At 44.6% G+C, this 23,896-nt stretch overlaps 1 protein-coding gene across 5 annotated transcripts in view; it reads left to right on the top strand.

Moving 5' to 3' along the window:
- The window catches only part of PSIP1 (PC4 and SRSF1 interacting protein 1), a 543,316-nt gene that overhangs the window by 211,484 nt on the left and 307,936 nt on the right, over positions 1 to 23,896 (top strand). For all 5 annotated transcript variants that reach the window (XM_085633866.1, XM_085633873.1, XM_085633883.1 and 2 more), the window contains one exon: positions 10,796 to 10,885. In XM_085633866.1, the coding sequence (XP_085489992.1) occupies positions 10,796 to 10,885 (90 nt within the window). The remainder of the gene's footprint in view (positions 1 to 10,795; positions 10,886 to 23,896) is intronic.

Below are 23,896 nucleotides of genomic sequence, written 5' to 3'. Positions count from 1 at the left end.
GAGAGTTCGCGAACCGTGTTTTCAAGTGCCATCTTGAATGCTTGTAGTTCAGCTCGCTGAGCTGTACAATCTCCTAGAGATTGCGTTTTTGTGACCATTGGTATGAATTTGCCATCACACATACGACCTTTGACAATCGCGCATGCTGCACTGTAAGCTTGTTTACTCCTCGTAGCGGGTTGTGCAGATCCATCAGTATAAACTATAAATTCGTACTGATCAAGAGGGAGAATTTCAGTAGGCAGAGGACATTCATGTTTGTATTGCAGGAATGCTTTTGTTTTCAAATAAGGATCAAAAACATATTCAACATCAGTTGCAGCAAGAGAAGTAACCCATTGTATCCATCTCGGATGTAAAGCTTTTGCATTCGGAATGCTAGCTTTAGTAACTGCCTCTAAGGCTGGTACAGGAGTCGCGACCATTATTAGTTTCCCCTGTGCTAGGGCTCTTTCTTTTGCTACAGTGGTTTGAACTGCTGTCAGAATCTTTTCTGTAGAAGTGAATTTCATTTCTGCTTGTGTATACAAGTGTGATTTGTATGCAATTGGTACTTTTTCACCTTTGTTAAAAGTTAAGTAGGTGAATCCGCATTGACCCGGAATGATTTGGATCACTAAGTTGCGTACATTTACGCATATTTGCTAACATGTCTGTTTGAAGTGAACCCAGAATTTCTGTGTTCTTGTGTGCAAGTTGTGGTTTTGAAATCCGGTTTGATTAATTCGTAGAGAGGTTTGTACCTCTCTGCGTAGTTTAGAATGTATGTTCTTCCAAAATTCAGGAAACCTAGAATCGACTAAGTTCTAAAGCGTTTTTGGAGGTTGGAGCAGCGCACACTTTCCTAAAAAGTTGGCTGCCAGGCTTATGCCTTCACTTGAAAGTTCATATCCAAGGAAAACGACATTGAGATGGGCATTTCTGGACTTTTTAAAAATTTTTATTTTTATTGTTTTTCTTAGAACAGTTTACAGAGAGACTCATCCATGCAATAGTACACTACACTTAATACACCTTGGTAACATATGATCAATGGCAACAGTTGATGACAGTGCAGAGATCCAGGAAACACCATCATAAGCAGAGTATTCCTATTAGCGCACACACATTCTTGCACGTCCTACTATTAGGCCTGTACTCAAACCATCATATTGTGTAGGAAGACCTAGACAAGTCCATACATAATGCAAAGGATAATGACATCAACAGTTAGCATACAACATTTGGGGTTAATCAGATGTTACGTCGTTGCCGCTGGTTGAAGTGTGTTGGTAAGTATTGAATAATTCCCAGAAATTTTTGGGCCTGTTGCACGGGGGGAGTAGGTCACTGAAGAGTTCTGTCTGCGTGCTGCGGTATGTCATGTCTTTCCTCCACTGAGAAATCGTAGGGAGTGGACCGCGAGACCAGTTGATTGCTACCCTTCTTTTCGCCATCAACAATCCCATATCCACCAATCGGCGGACTCCTTTGGGATTTAATTTAGAATGGCCAAATAATGTCAGTGTTGGGTCAGGTTCTAGGGTTTGCCTAATTATTTGACCTAATTCACTAAATACTGAGACCCAAAAGGCCGCAATGCCCGGACAAGTCCATGCCAAATGAAGGAAGTCGGCCAATTGTGCGTGGCAGCAATCACATGTATTGTTATCTCTTAATCCGTATCTATACAACCTGTCCGGTGTATAATACACCCTGTTTAGGTATTTAAAATGTACCAGTCTATGCCTGCCATTAAGTGAGATCCTCTTGGTGCTGGTGCAGCAGTAGGTCCACATAGCGTCGGCAATTTCTATATTCAAATCTCGCTGCCATGCCAAACGAGCCTTCGTGTAATGATTTGCTCTGTATGCCATTGATGTATTGTAAATATTGGCTACCAAGCGCTTGGGGGATGTTGCTCGTATGATGTGTGTTAAAGCCAATAGCTCCGGTGGCTCGTGATACTCTTCCCCTAGGAGCTCTCTCAGCGCATTCCGAATTCTATGAAATTGGAATTGCGTCAAGGTGGTAGGTGTTGGTTCATTGGCGCTAGAATCATTCCAGGTTTTAGTTACTCCATCGAACAGTTCCCCAACCCAAGGTGTTCAGCGCTAGTGTGACCCCCCTCTCCCTGCAAGGTGTTAGCCACATGCACCATTCTAATAAGACTTTAGGTGAATACAGCAGCGCTCCCGCCTGTTGCCACAGTAAGTAGTGCCAGGCATGCGTTAAGGTATTGGTCTGCAGCCTGAAATAGCATCGCAGGTAGTGGGAGCGGGGCTGCCACTTCTGATTCAATACGAAGATGTGGTATGTCCGGGGGGCATGTATCCAATAAAAAGCGGGCGCGCATTGCTCAGCTCTGTAATAGAGATCAAAATATGGGGCACCCAGCCCACCCATGTAGTAAGGTAGGACCAGTATTTGCCACTTAACGCGCGGTTGCCTACCGGCCCATGCTTGTCTAACCATCAGGGTATTGAGGCGGTTGAAAAACATGCGTGGGAGAACCATAGGTATATTGGTGAATAAAAATAGTAGTCGCGGCAATACCACCATTTTCATGATGGATATCCTACCTAGCAAGGACAGTGGGAGCTTAATCCATCTCTCAACGACATCCTCTAATCTGCTAAAGGCCGTCCCATAATTTTCCCTGAACACCGTCTCAGAGTCCGTATGTATTTTAATACCCAAATAACGTACCGCGTCTGTGGCCCATAAGAGAGGGCAGTCTAGATCGCAGCGAATAGTGGTAGGTGTAAGCGGAAAGACAATGGACTTCGGCCAATTGACATGTAATCCGGAGAGTACACCGAAGCACACTACCTCACGGAGTACTGCCGAGAGGTTGGATTCTGGGTGCCTCACATAGAGGAGAGTGTCATCAGCGTATGTGGACACTATAATTTTGTAACGAGGAATGCATATACCCCGATTCTGATGATATTCCCCTAAAGCACAGGCTAGGGGTTCTGCTACTATAGCGTAAAGTAAAGGAGATAACGGGCAGCCCTGTCTTGTGCCCCTGGAAATCCATATTGGATCTGAGACTGTTCCCGATTTTTATTCTAACCGTGGGCCTGCTATAAAGGGTGCCCAATAGTTGGAGAAAAACTGAACCCACTCCCATCCTAGTCAATACTTGTATAATAAATGGCCATTCTACAGAATCAAATGCCTTCTCTATGTCTAGAAAGACTGCTACAGCCTGTGTCTCTGGTTTAATATGTTGCAGAGCACCAAAGACAGTGCCCGGGTTATAAGTCAAATTCCTACCAGGAACAAACCCCGCTTGTTCCGGTGCTACTAAAATTGGGACTAGAGGAACCAGTCGATTAGCGAGGATTTTTGCGAACAACTTTGTGTCCACGTTGAGCAGGGATAGAGTGCGGTATGAGGCACATTCCTCCGAGGACTTACCGAGCTTGTGAAGGGCCACTATCACAGCTTCCGACAGAGGGTGGCATAGTCCCTGTAACTCACATGTCAAACAGTGTCGCTAGCTGTGGGAGCAGTAAATCTATGAATGCCCTATAGAATGCAACCGTGAGGCTGTCGGACCCATGGGCACTCCCCGCACGCATGCTAGATAATGCTAGGGGAATTTTGTCTTTTTCTATAGGTCTCATAAGGAATTCCCTGTCAGTGTTCGAGAACCACGGTAGTTGTATGTGCGCCAGATAATCAATTATATCATCATCCGTGGTGGTTTTTCGAGAGGTGTATAATTCAGAATAATATTTACGGAATCTGTCTGCAACCTCTGTAACGCCAGACAAAATCTGCCCCCCAGCTGATCTAACCCACTGTTTGTATCGCTTCCCTGCGTGTCCTAAGTTACTGTTCTAAGACGGTGCCTGGTCTATCATTCTCACCATATGTTCTGGCTGTGGCGTATTTGCCCATATGTTTGACCTCGTCATCCGCTGCCAGATTATATTCGCCCAGCAAATCTGCAAGTTCTCCCTCAACCGAGTTGTCCCTAGCTGACAACAGGCGTCTTTCTAAACCCTTAATTTTACCCTCCAAGTCTGCGAGGCGGTTGCGTATGGATCGGAGGACCACCGAGTGTTTGGATATAGTGATCCCCCTAATGTAGACTTTAAAAGCTTCCCAAATGATTTGATCGTCTTACACAGAGCCCACATTCTTTTCGAAAAATGTCTCAATGTCCTCGGCCAGTTCTTCTTTGAATACAGCATCTAGTAGGGAGGAAAATGCCAAGTAAACGGGGGTATTAGCCTGCAAGGAGTATCCAGCACCAAGAGAATCGGTGAGTGATCAGAGAGAGTGTACGTGGTAAAACCTGACAGGTGTGGACCTTATCGCAAAGTGACCTAGCAGCAAACCAATAGTCAATACGAGTGTGTATGTTATGATATGCAGAGTAGTGTGTATAGCCACCAGTGTGCGGATGTGTCAGATGCCATACGTCGCCTAAGTCAAACCTAACCAGTGCACATTCAAGCTCCCTGGCAGCTGCAGTATTGGGTTGTACAGGTCCCCCAGATCTGTCCAGGGTAGGGTTACGAATCTGGTTGTAATCCCCCCCCCCCCCCACCACCACAACTGTAAGCTCTCGCTGTGGTTCACCACTTTATTGACTAGTGCAGAAAAAAACTCAGGATTATCGAAATTTGGGCCATATATATTCACTGTGAGTAGATCTATGCCCTTCCCACCACACCTAGTAATGGTATATCTACCTTCAACATCAGTAATCAACGGTGTGATGGTGAGTGTGGACTTAAGAGTTGACCCATGTGAGTAAGCCTCTCGCGTGTGTGGTAAAGCCTGCACCATGTATGTCATCTAGTAGACCTCTACAGTGTAACATTGGGGAATTGAGAGGGAGGTGCGTTTCTTGCAGTAAAGCTACATCAATTGTGTGCCTCTTCAGATATGCAAGGACTTGGCAGACTTTTCTGTGATCATTCATCCCCGAACATTCCATGTGAGTGTTCTGAGTGTGTCCATCCCAGAAGCTCGCCAGTCTGTCGCTTTGCTTGTCTTGGGATCATTCAATGTCGCCATACTGCATGGTGCCGAACTGTGTAGCATGTGAGGTGGTCTAATGTCTCGCCTACAACATCGTCTAAGTCTCATCAACCCTCCGCACCCCTCCCACATCAAGGCCCCAATTCTGGACTTTTTAAAAGTTGAATTTGTAACCCTCCGAGGCAAAGCCCAATATAATGGTGTTCACCCTGTTCATGTGTCTGTACAGGTCATCATCTGTCAGATATATTTATCATTGACGTATGACAATGCCTCGTCATCATCAATTTGTATTGACTCTGTTACTCTTGCTGAGAATAACCCCGGGCTGTTCTTGAACCTCTGTGGTAGTCGACAAAATTGACCCTGAGTCCCCATTATTGAGAAAGCGGTCAAATATCTACTTTCAGGTGCAATATTTTGACAAAAGAAACCATTTGAAATGTTTAATGTGGTTTTGTACTTTTTACGCACAATGTTATTCATTAATGCTGTACTGTGTGCATTTTGCACTGCAAATGTTTTACAACATGAGTTTAGGTGTCTGTAATCCAAAACTAGACGATATGTATTGTCTGGTTTGGAAACAGGAAACAAAGGATTGTTCATTGATGAGGTGCATGTTTCAATCACCACCTGGTATTCACGTTGATCTAAGATCTCCCTGACCTGTTTTTTAGCGTCTTGCTTAACCGGGTACTGCCTTTGTGCAGCTGGTTGATTTATTTTTCTTTTAACTGGATTTTGTGGTGAGGTGAGTCCTCATCCCATCCTACATGATTTTTAGGTCTCGCCTGACCATGCGCTGGTCTGGGGAGAAATTTAGTAGGTGGGTTTCGAAAGTGCTACCCACCTTTTTGTGCTGGCGACAAGCTACAGCGCACGATGGCGTGTACGCGCACAGCTGCTCCCCGCATTCCCCCCTCCCTTCTCGCCCAGCTTTCTCCTGCACTATACCCCTCCCCCCGCTGCTGTGCGCGCATCCCTAGCGTGCGTCATCGCGATCACTTTCGCTTTGAGAGTGATCGTGATGAGGGATTGTCAGTGAGTAAGGGCATCGGGTGCATTGCCCTACATTGCTTTCGGCCCCTCCTTAAACCTACCTAGTTATGAAGATGGCATGGTAGAGTCCCAATGGGGTAAGGTTGGTGTGACAAAACAGATAACATGGACGAACAGCCCTAGCGGAAGAAGCATATGTTCTGCTGCGTCTTCTGGCCACACATACCAAAAAATTAACACACACACAAACCTTCCCCTATCCTTTGGCTGTCTCTCTCTCGACCGATACACAAGCCCCGCCCCCAATATCTATCAACATCCCCCCCCGCCCCCATAAGCCTTCTCCGAACGGAAAATAGATATTACATTTACAAAGCACTACCTTTCTGAACCTGTGATACATCTGCGACCTTTGCTGCGTCCATTTGCGGTACTATGGTTACCCGCCTTTCGTCTAATTTCTACAATTGATAGGAACCGAATGATTTAGAGGGACTGAGAATTTCATGTGGTGAACCCCACATGGGTACGAAATAATAACCGTTCAGAAACAGAGAACCACGTTGTTAAGGAACAGCCGGGTTTTACTTCATGTGCGTCATTGGCAGATCCCTCCCCACGCAGAACAGTGCCCTTGTTCTCCTTCTGTCCCCCTCTCTACCCCCCTGATTCTGTGCCTTTTTTCTCCTTCTGTCCCCTTCGCTGCCCCTTTGATTCTGTGCCTTTTTTTTCCTGTCCCCTTCGCTGCCCCCGTGATTCTGTTCCTTTTTCTCCTTCTGTCCCCTTCGCTGCCCTGTGACACAACCACACAAAAACAAGCACACACAAACCACAACCACACACACAGCAACCACACACACACACACACACACCACAACCACACATACAACCACACCCACACCGTCAGTGCACACTTTCACCGGGCACAGACACCATCAGTCGTCAGTGCACGCTTTCACCGGGCACTAACACCACCAGCCGGCAGTGCACACTTTCACCAGGCACACACACCACCAGCCATCAGTGCACAATTTCTACCGGCACACACACCACCAGCCATCAGTGCACACATCAATTGTTAACGCATCCACAATTAACTATTGTAGCAATCGCAATATGGCAAACTTTACTTTTAAACATATTCATCTAAAGCGCAGCATGCCACCATTCCTACAAAAAAAAGAATTTTTTGGGACCTACAATTTATAGACTTTGGTTGCAATTGGTGTTGCAATATTTAGCAATGCCAATAGCTCAAGCTTAATTAATGCGAGACCTATTGGCTATGCCAATGCTTGTTATATAATCCTGGGGCCTGGGCCACTGCCCATTTCCTGGCATAAGTATATTTTAAATGTATTGGAACATTGCTGGAGAAAGCTGGCATAATGATGTCTTCGCAATGTGGGCACTCCCTGACAAATTCTGGTGGCCAGTCTCGTTCTGCAAGAAGTATGTCATAACCCCTTGAAAGATGCTCCCAAAAGATTGCTTTCACTTTTCTTGGTATGTCTCCCTCCATCCGGAGTGTTATTTCATATAACCTATGCAGAGAACTAACCCTGGTGTCTGCAGTCTCAACTTGAATGTCCTCATTCATGTCCACTGTCTCCAGAAGCCCCTTCAGGTTCTGGCGAGCTACTGTAACTTCTGCTGCACTGTCCAACATTGTCTGAGCTCATTGTCCGTTGTTGAGTTGCGTTCTCAGAATCCTCGGCATGTCTGATCTTAAGACCTGCTACCTTCTTCGAGAATTGAGGTTTTTGTTTGTTTTTCTGAACGTGTTGATCGTCTTTGGACTTCACGCGTTCTTCTTTGTTCTCTGACCGTCCTCTTATTTTGGATGTCTGTGATGATATCTGAAAGGTACGAGAGGAACGTGTATCAGTATCTTGATATCTGTCAGGTTTTCTCAAACTATCCCTATTCCTGCGGTTGTACCTCCTTTCAGAGGGCTCTCCTTTTGAGGAGACCTACCTCAGGATTGAGAACGCTTCTCTTTGGAATGCTGTTTGTTATTTTCCCACTTCTTTTTAGAAGAGGTAGGAGTGTTTTTAGGAAAGACCTTATCAGGACTTTCAGACAGTTGTGGTTTAACTGTATAGTTCTATTAGCTTTTGTATGTTATTAAGTAATTTCTTGTCTGACATTGAATCAATGTCAGGGTCAGGTGTGTAGCCGGCTAAGATCGGCCATGTTGCTCCTGGTCTACCTAGTGGACTGAGCCTGGTAATGTGATTGTAATGTTTTGGGGCGCCTTTAAACCAGAGCTCATGCTCCTGGTATGTGAGTGGAATTTCAATATCCTCGAAAGGAATATATTACTCAGGTGGATCATCTTCTTTGTAGAAGTGAAACAAGTGTGTTACTGGATTTGATTCTGGGAATACTATCCATGAATAGAATACCTCTGTCTGGTGAGATTCATGTGCCTCTATCACGAAAACTGCCCTACCACCTCTTGGTGTTAGGCCATGTTTTATAAGTTTTAGAGTGATTGCTCGCCTTAAATTTGATTGGATGATTATAGCACCCTCGTCGGTTTGTTGAAAACCTGTACGATTAAAAGCTGCTGTGAATTGGTCAGCCGCAGCTCCACCAGTATCGGTGTTTGTGCTGTTTTCAGTCATTGTTTAATGAAAATTTCAGAGCAAGTTTCAAGGGAACAAAGATAAGGTGCACAATATTTTGGAACACTGTATCCTTCAACTTTGAACAAACCAAACAGCTAATACATAGGATTTTTGTCCCACTCAGCTATGGCGGATATTATCCCAACCCACTCCAGACGTCTTATGGAGTATTACGAGTAGGGGTCTCTGAGACAAGCACGACTGAGTTACTTCAGTATCTAGTGTTAAATTAGTGCCTTACCAAACCGTTGGGTGCCATGTAGTGTAGTTCCTATATCCCTGATAGGCTCTGCTCTTTGGAATAATATACACTATAGATTTGACATAGGACTGAGGTCAGTATGTCTCTATCGAGTACATTAAACTTAATTACTTGTGTGTGCCAGCTAACTCAGAGGTCACTGGAAACTTCTCGAATATACAAGAAGGGATTAGCTTCTGACAACCGCATAAACATGACAACATTATTTCCCTTAGAGTGGGAACAATGTCAGAACTGTGGAAACCATAGATAACTGTTTCGCTCAGTCAATCGTGCATGCTTCGTTTCTACAGAGTTGCACAGAAATAGAGAGGCGGGCGTTTCAATAAAAAGGGTTTATTGAACAGTCTTATTTCTCATGCAAGAGGTATGTACTGCTACAATCGTAAGACCGGCTGTGAAGTACAATATGTACAGAGTTGGCAGTAAGATAAAATAATACTGCAATAGCATGGTTTGTAGCTATGACATATATTCATAAAATACATACATAAATAACACAGGCTAAAATGAGGATACTCATCTGATGCTTCTAAAATAGTTCTACCCCAGTGTACCGAACCTAAGTGTAGTACGAGGTAAGAAGTAGGTGCTGTTTTCTAAAGTATAGCTAACTATAGCTATAGTTTTAGTTTTGCCAAGAGTTGCCAAAAGTTTCTCTAAGTTCTAGTCTGTTCCATACCTTAGAATGTGCGAGGTTGGAATCTCTTTTCCGGGACTCTATATCCAACACCCCGCAAGGGGAGTCAGAAACACGAGCTGGATTCTCTGCGAAGAGGATGACAGCGTCTGGTCAGTGCATCAGGCTGGAACTCGATCTCCTTCTGAACTTGCCGTGGCGGACCGCAAGTAGGCAGTCGAGCTGGATCGTGCCGTAACCGTGGTTTGCCAGAGCAAGTGCAGGTATATTTATACCTTGAAGGTGTTTAGGAATGCCTGTGTTGACGTAAAAGTCGGGCATCGGAACGTCCTGAATGAACCCCCAAGGAATAGATGTTCATGCATACTAAATGAGTTCTTGGAGAAATTAATATCCAAGCAAGGGAAATTCCTAAAGGCTTAAGAGTCTGGTTTTCCAAGAACTCGTTGTGACGTGGTTGGACGGATGTAGGAGACCATGCCTGTATTTGGTTAGCATGGACAATGCCTAAATAAGGGCTGGATTTTCTATGCCTAAATAAGAGCAATATGAATTGTACCTATATGAGGGCATAAATCAGGAAACCTATATACGGAATCTAAATCTACACACAACAATCTCTTCCATAAGTCGTTGACACGTACTTAGTCCTCACTTGTTATACACTCCTTCCTTAGTCATTTTTCATTAAGTCCAGAGTGTTCCAGATTCTTCTCCCTTCAACCACTTGCAATCATGTTTCCTTCTCCCTGTCATTGCCTTCCTTCCACCTCCCACATGTACTGCTGTCATGTTCCCTACCCTCAACCCTTTAAGTTTCCTACCCTGTGATTTCTTGTCTTCTTCCCTGATAAAGGAGGATCAGGATGAGATTCTTCTGACTAGAGAGATTTGCACTGGCTGTCATGTCAAGGGACAGCTGTTTGGGTGGGTCGGAATAGGCATTAGGGACTTTAGAGGTTTGAGGTTAAATGTTAGGCTGTCAAGTTAAAATGTGAATTGAGGAAAGAGACGTGTGTGAGGACATATCCCGAGGTACAGGTAACAACGCTTCAAACTAATGTGCATTTTTATTATTATTGGTAAGTAAGTTGCTCTTCATCACTGGTATTTAGAGACAAATGACGTTTTCGTGAATAATTAACATGAGTTTACAAAAAGATTGAGTAGCAACACCCCGCCTCATTGTATGCCCCTGCACCCCTCATACTGACAATTGCTTAGTAAACTTTGGAAATATATATATAATATATATGTATTTTTTTTTTTTACAAGATTTTCTCATCTATTATTGCGGAGGAAGACGACACTGAGGAAAGTGAAGAGAAGATGGGCCCCAAGCGAAGGAAGCATGCAGTTGTAAAAGTGAGGACTTATTTCAGATTATTTTTTTACATTATGATGCGGGGCTTCTGGAAAACACATCATTGCTTTTTAATCTAAGAAAGGCCTTGGTAGTGTTGTGTTCTCCAGATATGCCTAGTTTATTCAGAGTTGTTTTATTACAGTAATCTTATCCAAGAGGACACCTGGGCAATAGGTTTGCTGTACAAATAAAATCACATTTATATAATTGTTACTTGTTTTACATTGAATAACTTGGGTTAGCGTGGGGGTGAAGAAGAGTATTTAATTGAAAGACATTAAAGAGTGTAATTCATTTTTGATCTTCCGTAGAGAGTGGCCTGTCTTCTTGCACATGTTGCTGGAATACACATTGCCGTATAGTCTGAATTTTGTTTTACACATAGCCTGGTAGACTTGAAAAGGTGTGGGGCTCTTTATGCTTGTAAAGGCTTATTAGGAAAGAAGTGGTCTGCTTTGTAAGAGATTTGCAATCTTGTGAGCAAATGGATGTTTTCCAGGAGTGTGTGTGAAGTTTTTGCTCATTTTCCAGATAAGGGAACAATTTAGTGAGAGTGCCCTAGATATCCTTTTTTCTTCTTCTAAAGCTAGGTTGTATAGATGTTCTTCTGCACCTTAGGGGAGCCAAGGAATGTACAAATGGTCATACTTTCAGCTCAGTGGCTAAGTTGTGGTGGATTGCCTCATGGCAGATTCAGGCTTGCTTAAAAGTAGTGCAGACTTCCACTTGGAGCAAAGTCAAGGTTTTATTTATAATTTGCACACAACCCTTAGACACAAATACATTACACATGAAAAATAATAGCCTTTAACTATTCTTGAGAAACATAAACACTACAAAAATGTGTTTCTCTGTAGGAAAGTACCCATTTTTTACATGGTCACCCTACATTTGCCTGGTAATTGATGAAATTTTGACTGCTAACCAAGTCACCAATGCCAGTGTTCTTTCCCTAAAACAAAGTAACTGTGCAATTGTTCGCCAATTGGCAAGACCTTTAGCACCCCTGTAAGTCACTAGTAAATGGTCCCCCTGGTACCTTGGGCATAGGTCATGTGGAGGGTCCCTAAGGGCTGCAGTATGTATTGTGCCACCCTAAGGGACCCACCACCAAACTCATGCAGACTGCCATTTCAGGCTGCGTGAAATGGTGCAGACAAAAGTGAAAACATGACTTGGTACACGCAGTCTGTGCCATGCCCACAGACACTGCATGCAATATATGTAAATTCCCCCTACATCAGGTTTCATAGCCCTAAGGCAAAGTGCATTATATTGCATGTGAGAAATTGCCCTCTTCCTACATTGCTTTAGCTCAGGGCAAATGGGGAACAAAGTAGCACCAAAGGTGCACCCTCTGCGCACTAGGGCGACCGGGTGGAGGGTGCTGTTTCGACGCCGGGCACCCTGTTACTCGCAATGTGGAAACTCCGGTTTGCAAAGGCACTGCAGGCTTGGGAAGAGTTGTCTTCTGGGTGCGACCACCACTTTGAGAGGTAAGTTGGGTTCTTGGGTTTGGCCACCCAAGGCCGTGGGGCGTCCGGTGCAGGGGTGCCTTTAGGGTCGGATCTTCTTACCAGCTCCTGGTCGCGGTTGGGGGGACCTTCCGGATTTAGGCTGCAGGCGTTTACTGGAGGTTTGAGGCAGGTCAGGGGTCCCGGATCTCCGGTCAGGATCGCCGGGGGGGACCTCCTAGTGGTGTTTGCTTGGGTGGTGTACGGCGGGTTCAGAGTGGTGCGGTGTCCGTCTGGAGCCAGAGGTTGGAGATAAAAAAATTCGGTGTTCACGGGAGACACTGTCTTTGGTTGAAAGCAGACAGGTCCTCCGGGGTTTTCGAGGTTGCTGGCTGCAGGACACACCGGGATTTCGCAGGTTCGAGGTGGAAACAGGCCGGTAGGGCTGGGGCCAAGTCAGTGGGCGTCTTCCTATTGTTAGCTTCGGCACAGCTATTCGGTCCTTCTTCTTTTCTTGTAGTTTCTTCTGGTCTGACGAAGCAAGGTTTAGAGTTGCCCCTAAATACTAGATTTAGGGACGTTACAGGTAGGTAAAACGGTTGAGACCAATGGGTCCCTTCCTTGGGGTGGGTACACCCCCTATTATGGGGGGCATAAACCTTTTCCTGGTTGGCTGGGTCCCCAATCTACAAGATGGCGAGGACTGAGAGTTCTGCTTCACCTCGCCTCCCCCACCTGAGGACTGGAGTTGGCAGAGGTGGCACACGCCTCTTCCTCACTTGTTTTTTCCATCGGTTCTCCTGCCCAAAGAGGGGTTCAGAACCAGTGGGGACCAGTTGCTGAAAGCAGCAAGTGGCCTGGGGAAGCTCACAAAGGTGGCAAGCCTTTGATGCTTCCCCTTCGTTGACCCTGCCCAACCCGGGGGAGGAGGCTTGGCACCTCGTCCCAGGATGTGCAATGTTTCAGGCCCCGAGAGGAGCAGGCTCGCGACCCAGGGGTCCAGAAACCTGTATGGTGGTGGCAGCTGAAAGCAGCCACTCACCCTGGATACTAGTGGTAAGTTAGTTTTCAGGGGGCATCTCTAAGATGCCATCTGTGTGCATTTTTCATTAAATCCCACACTGACATCAGTTTAGGTTTTATGTGCTGAGAAGTTTGATACCAAACTTCTCTGTTTTCAGTGTAGCTATTATGGTGCTGTGGAGTTCGTAATAGCAAACCCCCAGCACCATATACTCTTAATGGCAGCACTGCACTTACAATGTCTAAGAATGGACTTAGACACTGTAGGGCTACATGGCTCATGCACCTGTATCCTTACCACTGGTATAGTGCACCCAGCTAGAGAGGTGACTGATCTATGCCAGGGCAGTGGGTTGTAGGCATGGCACACAGGGATGTGTGCCATGTCGACTCGTCACTTTGTTCTACACCAAAACACGCAGCCTGCAAAGGCAGTGTGTGAGTGTGAAGGTACAGGACCTCTAAGGGTGGCCAAATAAGTGCTGCAGCCCTTGGAGACCTTCTTTGGTCACAGTGCCCTGGGTACCTGTGGTACCATTTACCAGGGGCTGACATGTGGCCAGAGATGCCAATTGAGTTTAGGCTTCAATTCAGTTATAGGGAAAGAACATAGGCCCTGGGTACCTGGTTAGCAGGAGCCCGGGGCACACTCAGTCAAAGCACATCAGCACTTCAGCAAAAAGTGGGGGCAACCATGCAGAAAGAGGGCACTTTCTCACAAGGACATATCGGCATGAGCAGATATGCCCCTGTGCTGTTTAGTTCAATTGCTAAATAGTACAAGTGAACGTGGAAGCCATCTTAAAAACATATTATAGCTGGTGCTCGCAGCGAGAAAAGGGCCAGTTCTCGCTTCAATATTTAAACAAACTAGGAATGTACGGCACACACCTTGGTCAATTCAGCTCTTTATTTGGGCAAAAGCTCTCCTACGCGTTTCGAACTTCACGTTCTTGGTTACGGTAGTAATACTACCGTGACCAAGAATGTGAAGTTCGGAACTTGTAGGAGGAGAGCTTTTGTCCAAATAAAGAGCTGAATTGACCAAGTTGTGTGCCGCACATTCCTAGTTTGTATATATATATATATCTATATCTATATCTATCTAACTTTCAATAGTCCTGTCTTCTTCCTTTGTTAACAGGTACAGACCACAAAGTGCCAAGCAAAATTTGACGTGCTTAATTTATTTCTCCATGGTCAGCATAACGTTTCGGCTGTTGACACACAGCCTTGATCACATGACCCCCCAGTGACGCACATGATTTATATACAACTCTTTATTGGATGTTGTCAGTTACAACTGCGTTTTGAATAAAGATAGAGCTAAACAAAATACTTCAACGGCAGAAATACTTGTTAAAATCCATAAATATATAAATAACTCTAAAAAATCGTCATGGTTAAATACATAGTCATAAGTAATATGATAAAATTCTTACATTATAAAATAATATCATTTGGTATGTAAGACTAATAAGAAAAGCCTACATTGCCGGGTACCTTTGATGCCATAGTGACACGATATGATCCCTGTTGCATGAATTGCGCTCTGATAAAATATTATTCCAAAAAACACGTCGTAACTTGCCAACTTAAAGTGCAAATGCTCAAATTGTTGTCTCACAAGTAGACATAGTGCAAAAGTAATATTAATCCCATACATATTGATGGAAAGCTTCATATTACATCCTAAATCACGATAATGATAAAAATTGGTGCTAAAAAAGTGATAAAAAACTAAACAAATCACACCTATTCTTGTGATGCTCAAAAACTAACAGTTCCTATTATGATATACATGATCTATTCATTGGATAAAAATGATAACACTACATCCAATAAAAAATCCTCATGATTTCATATTCAAGTCAAAACCAGTCTTCTTTACAGATATGATCCCCCAGATCTAAAATTCTTAACAAAAATAGTTTTAAGAGTTCTTAAGAATATGACTCAGGTTATCCTTACAATAAATACAGGAAAGTGGATACATAAAAGAAGTAAAAGATCCCATAAAAATACTTTCATAAAAAATTGTGTAAATCTTCTCCTGTATTTAATCCCTTCGGAATTCTAGTATCTAAGAGAAGAATATATCTAGATTCCAACTGTCTAAGTTGTTTTTCTCTATTGCCGCCTCTTATATTTTTTTTTACAGAGTCAATTACATAATAGCATAAGTCATTTAAGTTTTTATTGTGGGCTAATTTAAAATGATGAGCTACCGGATAAGTATCATCGGAATTGACTATTGCTCTTAAGTGTTGCAGGATACGATTGAACACTTGTAACTTAGTACTGCCTACATATTTCATTTTACAAGTACATTCCAATACGTATACTGCATAATCCGTGCGGCAAGTAAAAAGACTTTGAATTTTAATAGGATTCTTCTCAAATACACTTGTATATTCAGTAGTGTTGATGCCAAACTTACATGCCCTGCATGAAATACATTTGTGGAACCCAGATTTATTAGATAGCCAGTTGGTGGAGTTGATTACCTCAGGATTAGATTTGACTAGTGCATCTCTCATTGAGGGCGCTCTTCTAAACGTAATGAGAGGATTAGTCGGAAGTAGGGGGGCTAAGGTTATGTCCGTTTTTAATAGAGGCCAATGCTTTGTTATGATACCCCTTATTTTCTTTTCTTCTACATTGTATGTAGTTATAAGTCGAACTCCACCTTGGCTATTGGGTAGACCCTCATCCTCTTTTCTTTGGCTCTTTTTTTTGGATGTAGCAGTAGTGTTTAAACACTCCTCTCTAGTGTGGCTATTAGCCTTGTTTTTGGCCTGTATTAACTCTTTTAAATGGTAACCACGAGCCAAAAATCTCACTAGGGCCTCTTCTTGGCATTTTTCCAAATCTATATCAGAACTACATATTCTACGCATACGTAGAAATTATCCGTAGGGTATGCTTTTCATAAGGTGACCTGGGTGAGCACTACTAGCGTATATCTATCTATCTATCCACCTCCAATCTCGCTTCCTCCTAAGCAACGGGTGTGACACAGCTAGGGTCGTGATGCAGCAAGGTTTTAATTTCTACCACAAAGCACACAGATAAAGCGTGTTGTCATCAATCTCGCACCTGGCAGTCGCGTTTTGGTGGATGCCTTCATCCATGACAGTGCTGTGCTAGACTGTCAATTAAATGGAAATTCACCGGGTTTGTTAAAATACTTCATGGATGCTTCTCATTGGAGCAGCAATATCAGCATAGAAAGAGGACATGGAAAGTTCCTCAAGTAATTACTTTCCTCTTTCACTCCTCCGTTACACTCCAATGTGCCAATCGTGCCCACAGAAAGCCACCAACAGTCCACATTCGTAGGCTTTGTTAAGTAACTTGCCCAAGCATGTAATAATGCTCCGACTCCGTCGTCCATGGAATGCCAGCTCCTCTCTCACGCAGGATTAATGGCGGATTGCCCTGCTGCTCACCGGCCCATTCACCAGTGAATCTGCTGCTCTCTCCCTATTGCCCAAACATGATTCAGGCCGGGGGGGGCGCCGCGTTATGCATCCCTGCATTCTACCACCAAATGTCGGCAGCCACAGAGCTCCTGAACGAGAGGCGTGCCAGAAATGCGGAGCCGACCTCTGCCAAATATCCACCTCCAATCCCGCTTCCTCCTAAGAAACGGGTCTGACACAGCTAGGGTCATGATGCAGCAAGGTTTTAATTTCCACCGCAAAGCACACAGATAAAGCGTGTTACCATCAATCTCGCACCTGGCAGAAGCGTTTCGGCGGATAAGTAAGTACTTTCCTCTTTCTCTCCTCCGTTACACCCCATGTGCCAATCCTGCCCACAGAAAGCCGCCAACAGTCCACATCTATATAGAAGGAACCACAAACCTGATTAAATCCAGTTCAACAGAAATCGGGTACGGACCACAGCGTGCTTGGATATACAAGTGCTTTATTGCGGAAATTCACAGCATGAGGCGTTTCGACCGGGTCTCCCCGGTCTTGATCACATGACGTGCTTGAACCTGTAACAGTGTTATTTAGTGACACAGTGATTACTTGGACCCTCCTTCGAACAGGATGCAGCTAAACAAAATACTATATGTATGCATACATTGATAATCAGCTCAATATATATAGATGGATGCAGCAACTACCAGCATAAATTGAAGCTGCAAAACAATGTTGTTTTTTACAAAAGCCAAGTGTCTAAATGCGGTAGTGTACTATCAAAGCATAATATTGACACAGAAAAACTGTAATTAATTCGACAACAGTTATCCATAGTTCAGCAGTTATCGTATATAGGGAAGAAAATAGTGCATAATAGTTAAAGTGCTGGTGCTTAAAAAAGTGCTTATGTCAAAAGTTAAAACAGCTATTTAATTCTTCATAGCTGAAAATGTAATACAACTACACTGATAGCCGTGCTATGCCTGTAAACATATATTCTGATTATAAAAGTGCTTGTGCAAATATAAATAGAACATAGTGCAAAAAACGGACATCAATGAGTGCCATTGTATACCGCAACGAAATTAATTTTTAATTCACAGCTAGCGGATAAATGGGGTGCAGATTCAAAGATAACTTAATGTGCAAGTAGGCAGTGCAAATGTCAGACCTTACTGCTGAATAGTGCAGATATTGATACAGTACATAGGTAATTGGGGAATCATATACAGTTTTCTAAAACCGATTAAAAAGCCAGGTAAAACCCCGTAAAAAACAAATAAAACCGATTGAAAATCGGGTAAAAACCGGGCTAAAATCAACCGAATAAAAAACTGAGATATACAAATCACCACAATTCATATTCAGGGGAAACGGATGCAGAGCCATGTATACATTAGATTACAAGAAATTGTGCAGATCCTCTCCCATATTGAGACCATTTGGCATCTTTGTGTCGAGTTGTAAGATATATTGTGTTTCCAACTGACGCAATTTCTTTTCTCTATTTCCTCCCCTTATTGACCTTGGTACTGCATCAATTACAAAATAGCTCAAATCATTCCGGTTGTTGTGAACAAGCTTAAAATGTCGTGCAACAGGGTAACTAAGGTCAGAATTGACTATTGCGCATAGGAGTTGCAAAATGCGATTGAACACCTGCAGCTTAGTGCTGCCCACGTATTGTAAATGACAGAAACATTCAAGTATTTACACCGCAAAATCCGTTCTGCAAGTGAACATCCCATTGATCTTGGAGGGAGTATGTTCAAATGCATCGGTGTATTCCTGTTTATTGACCCCAAATTTACACGCTGGGCAGGAGCTACACTTGTAAAAACCGGTCCTATTAGATAACCAGTTGCTGGGAGCAAGTACCTCAGGGCTGTTTTTAACCAGTGTATCCCTCATTGAGGGTGCCCTTCTGAAAGTAATCGAGGGCAATTCTGGCAAGATTGGTGATAGTTATGTCTGTTCTTACTATTGGCCAGTTTTTATAGATAATGCTCCTTACTTTTTTTTCCTGGCGACTGTAGGTGGTTATTAATCTTACCATGTCACTGTTTTTGTGTGGGTTGACATTCGTTAATTCTTGGACAGCATTAAGTACACCTGTCTCTCTGTTGATGTTGTTAGCCCTAAGTAATGCTGTATTCAAGTCTTTTATTTTATATCCCCGTGTTAGAAATCTCTGTAATGCTTCTGCTTGGCATTGGGTAAGGTTCTTTATCTGAACTGCAGATTCTTTTAATTCTTAAGAATTCTCCATACGGGATACTCTTTGAGATGTCTGGGGTGGGAGCTACTGGCATGTAATATTGAGTTTCCTGCTGTGCTTTTTCTGTGAAGTTTTGTCTGTATGGCATTGTTGTCCATATATATCTCCACACCAAGAAACTGAACTCGCTGGTTACTTATGTGGGCTGTAAATTCTACATTTAAATCATTGTTGTTGATAGCATTGACAAAATCTTGTGCCGACTCGCTTGATCCCTGCCAAATCACACAGACATCATCTATGAAACGCCACCATTGAAGTACATGTGTGTCAAACAGCTCCCTGGGAGTGTGCCTGAGGTCATGCTCCTCCCACCAACCTACGTGCAAGCACACATAGCTGGAAGAGAAGCATACCCCCATGGCCACCCCGTGCAACTGCTGGTGGACCTCTTTGTTAAACAAAAAGTAATTGTTCAATAAACACAGTTCAGTCATTTTCAATTACATAGTGTTGTGTTGGAAGAGTTATATGTTCCTTTTAGCTAAAACATATTTTACAGCTTCCAAACCATTGGTATGATGTATACTAGTATACAGGGAACATATATCCATGACTATAAAATGGTAGTCCTGATTCCAGGTAACTGACTGTAGTTTTGAAAGTAAGTGTCCAGTCTCTTTAATGACAAAGGGAAGGTTTTCCACAAATTCATGTAAATAAAAATCCACATACTTGGACATAGCTTCAAGAAGGCTTTTCTGAGCAGAAATGATGGGTCTCTCCGGTATTGGAGTAACTTTTTGTGAACCTTGGGAATTAAGTATAAGGTGGGTGTAATGGGATGATCATTTTGAGGACGTTATACACATTTTTACCCAACAATCCTATATATATATATATCTCACTCGTTGCTTGGCTCCGTTCAAGACAAAGGCGCTCTAACACGCACTCGCAGTTTCAATTTTGCATTTACTTTATTTCGAAATGCAATCCATAAGCAGGTCAACAGCCCAACGTTTCGGTCTGCCCTCAGACCTTGATCACGGGTATGAAGCAAAATGTCATATGTTACTTTTTTAAAGGTACATACACAGATATTACGTCATATACTGTGACATGCTTAGCATTATGGATCTTGCAGTTTTATATTAAACAAACTCATTTTTTCGCAAATAAATACAAATAATGAACAATGAAGGGTTATTTGAACACGTTGCATTTTGTAATTGTAAAGCCACATTAGACCCTCCGGTGGGTATCAATTTAAAATGGGAGTGTAATACAGGGGTTTCAGCTTGATATATAAGTACGTATTTGTTACATATCAGATTATGACAGTCCGTCATTTAGCCCTCTGGTGGGCATTAGTACCCAAAGCATAATAGTGTATTTCTGTTTTATATACCCCTGTATATCATTTATTGTTCCCTCCGGTGGGCGACCCCCATGTGTAATTTTTTTGTTATGTTATCTGTCATTTTGCATTGTTTTCGCTTTTGTTTCATGTTCAACCTTTTCATTGCACTGCTAAGATAATAAGTCGGCAGGCTGTAACTATATATATATATATATATATATATATATATATATATCTATATATCCATCCATCCATCCATCCAAACACAGTTTCCTCGTTTAAAGAGCCCAGACCCTTGCAGGGCGGCTTAGTCAAGCAGGAACGAAGAGTCCTAATTATAATCCAAATTTATTTCCTCACAGAAAGACTACCTGATTGTATGTAGTCTACCAATTACTGTGTCCGTGTTTGATGAGCACATTTTCGAATTTTTTAAAGATTTCAATGAACTGCATACTTGTTGAATTGTTTGAAAAACTGCATTTCTTAGTATTATTCATGCTTTACGAAAGTGTGCAAAATAAACAGTGCCATGAACTTGCCTTGCGCATTTTCAGACTCCGAGTGTGTGCTTTATTTCCTTGAACACCATCCCGCAGAATGCATTATTCCACAGGCATCCCTTACCGGCCTCCTGTTACAAGCAACAAATCAACAAGTATGCAGTTCATTGAAATCTTTAAAAAATTCGAAAATGTGCTCATCAAACATGGACACAGTAATTGGTAGACTACATCCCATCAGGTAGTCTTTCTTATGCTAGAAAAGCATGTGACATTTTACGTTAGTTTGATTTTTGCCTTCCTGTGATCAAGGCTTAAGGCCAAGCTGAAACGTGTAAGGAGTTATGGCAAGTGACTAAAGATGGACTACCAGCCTGTCTCTAGAGTTTGAAATCCTTCGTGCACTGGAGTTGTCACATTTCTGTGATGAAATAATTTTGGACACTCTCACTCTCTCACTCTCTCTCTTCTGCCTCTCCCTTGAAGGTGCCCCCTGAAGACCTACCAGCCTCTTACTGAGCTGGCTGACTGGTATCTTATAGACTCACACACGGGATCTTTCTGAACACCCACAGGTGAAAGCCTGTGCCAGTCACATCCCAAAGGTGGGCTATTGGTTGTGCCACACGAAATTAGGGTTCCACCATTTTGCTATTGGTGGCAATAAGAAATCTGAAAGAGACACGTTAGTGATAAATTCCTTATCTTAGAATATCCCCAGGCGTCAGACTAGATCCGGAAAGTTTTTCGTCAGCAGTACACCTGCGCGTCGGCAGGCGGCGTCGTGCTGCTTCACGTCAGTCGCTGGCGTCGTAAGCGCCGAGATGACGTCACGGAGACAAGTTAGGCGCCACCTATGCGCGCTGGCGTCAGTTCTTTCTTTTTCCGCGCCAGCAAGCGCAGATCCAAGAGAGTGTGGTACTCCTAGTCAATAAAATTGACTTGTTTATGAGATTTGTGTCTTGTTTTTGTCGACAATTCGCCTTTTGGTGCAGTAGGGATGCCCGGGTTTAAGTCCTGTTGGGACTGCCCTCAGACCATGTCGGTGACTGACCCGCTCAGCGTGTCTCTCTTCTGCTTGGGGCACGCCATCTCCCCGAGACGTGCCCGGATTGTCGGGCCGTGGCGCAAACGACTTGCGGGAGCGTTCCCGGTAGTTGTTGGAGGCTTGGTACCGTGCCACTCAAGGTCCCACTCCCGTGGGTGGTCGAGGGATCGCTGACACAGCCGACACCATCGTTCATCGCACTCTGGGACAGGTAAGTCACAAGCGCCATTAAAGGTCGAAGGAGCGGCGTCGCTCTTTGTCTACCCCTCACCGCTCGCGGAACTCGGTGGAGGGGGGTGGGTGGTCACTCCCCCACGGCTCCTTTGGGGCCTCTGTTGTTGCCTGCGGCAACCCGCAAGTTGGGGCCCGTATGTGGCTTCGGAAGAAGTACAGGTACTTCTGTCGGCCATGGGCCCTCCGGCACGCCTTTGAGCTTCGAGGACCCCTTGGGTGGTTCTACCCCCGTGCCACCACCTTTGGCCTCGGTTACGCCGGCATGATACCCTGTGGCGCTGTTGGCTCCGGCCTCGTCGCTACCTGTGATGGGTTCGGCCTCGGCGCTGCCGTTGGCTCCAGCTGTAGCACAGCCGGATGCCTCGCGTGGCAGTTTGCTCAGGCCTCGCCGACGCCTTCGGATCCGGCATCGGCTCCGGGCTCGGCACCACCTTCGGATTTGGCATCGGCGCCGCCTTCGGACCAGGCGCCGGCCTCGGCGTCGTTGCCTCCAGGGCCGGATTATATCAAGCCTGCCTTGTCCTGCCTCCAATTCCTATTCCTGACCAAAGGGGGATATTTGGAGGGGTCTAAGGACCTGCTCGCTGTGAGGATGATCTACACTACATTGACAATATGGAGGATCCCAACAAGCTGGAATTCCCTCCACACCATGATACACTATGCCCCTCCTCCGTAGTTACGGAGGTGGTGGGTTCATTCTGTGATGTGGCGTAGGGGAGGCTCCTAACCTCAAATTCCCTATGGTGTCTATCAGGGCAAATCTCACTGCAGTGCTTTGGCAGCGGCCTCCTCTACAGAGCTGCTACTACCCGTCAATAACGCACTTTAAAAGTCACACAGGGGTACCTTTGCATGCAAGGCAACCCCAGTTTGATCACACAGCACCTACCGCCAGCGTGCCTAGTGGTCCAGAGCTCTGTGTCTCCAAGGGCCTTTTGGCCCTCTATTCCATCTCTGTGCGGGACATGGTGGCGCAGGTGCTGCCACAGTGTCTAGCGGAGGCTTGGGAGGTGCTCTCTCAAGCAATTGCCGAGGGCAAAGATTCACCATCCATTATGCTCTTGACCCCGCATCCTCCATGGGCAGAGCGATTTGTATAACAGCAGGGTGGGTCCCAGGGCTAGCGGGCAGATCAGTCTACCGCCACCGCTGCCTCAAAACCTTCCTAGTCTGCTGTTTCAGTCCACTGTTTCAGGCCCACCACACGCCAGGGATGCCTACTTTCACGTCCTGCCGTCCCAGCGGCGTTACCGGCGGTTCATAGCCAGCCATGAGCACTTTCAATTCCCCGGGCTCCCCTTTGGGCCTTACCAGCGCCCCTCGGGTGTTCCCTACAAGTGCTGGAGGTGGTCGTAGCTCGTCTGCGCAGATCGGGTGTTTGTCTTCCCCCTATCTCGACGACTGGTTGTTGAAGGCGGGCTCGCCCCCAACAGTAGTCACCCACCTTCAGACTCTGACCGACCTCCTGCATTTGCTAGGGTTCTTCATCAACGTGCCGAAGTCACACCTGAGTCCCTCTCAGAGGCTCCCCTTCATCGAAGCGGTTCTGGATTCAACGTGGTTTCGGGTTTATCCTCCCGAGCAGCGAGTCTGGGATATTCAGGCTATGCTCCCAATATTTCAGCCTCTGTCCCAGGTTTCAGTCAGGATGATGTGAGAAAGTGCCATCTTTCTTCCATGGTATGCCCCCACTTTTTGCTGAATTGCTGAATGTACTTTGACTGAGTGTGCCC

Source organism: Triturus cristatus, chromosome 2_1 (assembly GCF_964204655.1).
Source record: "Triturus cristatus chromosome 2_1, aTriCri1.1, whole genome shotgun sequence".
In the NCBI taxonomy this organism is placed as follows: Eukaryota; Metazoa; Chordata; class Amphibia; order Caudata; family Salamandridae; genus Triturus; species Triturus cristatus.
This window is presented reverse-complemented; position numbering and strand designations above follow the sequence as displayed.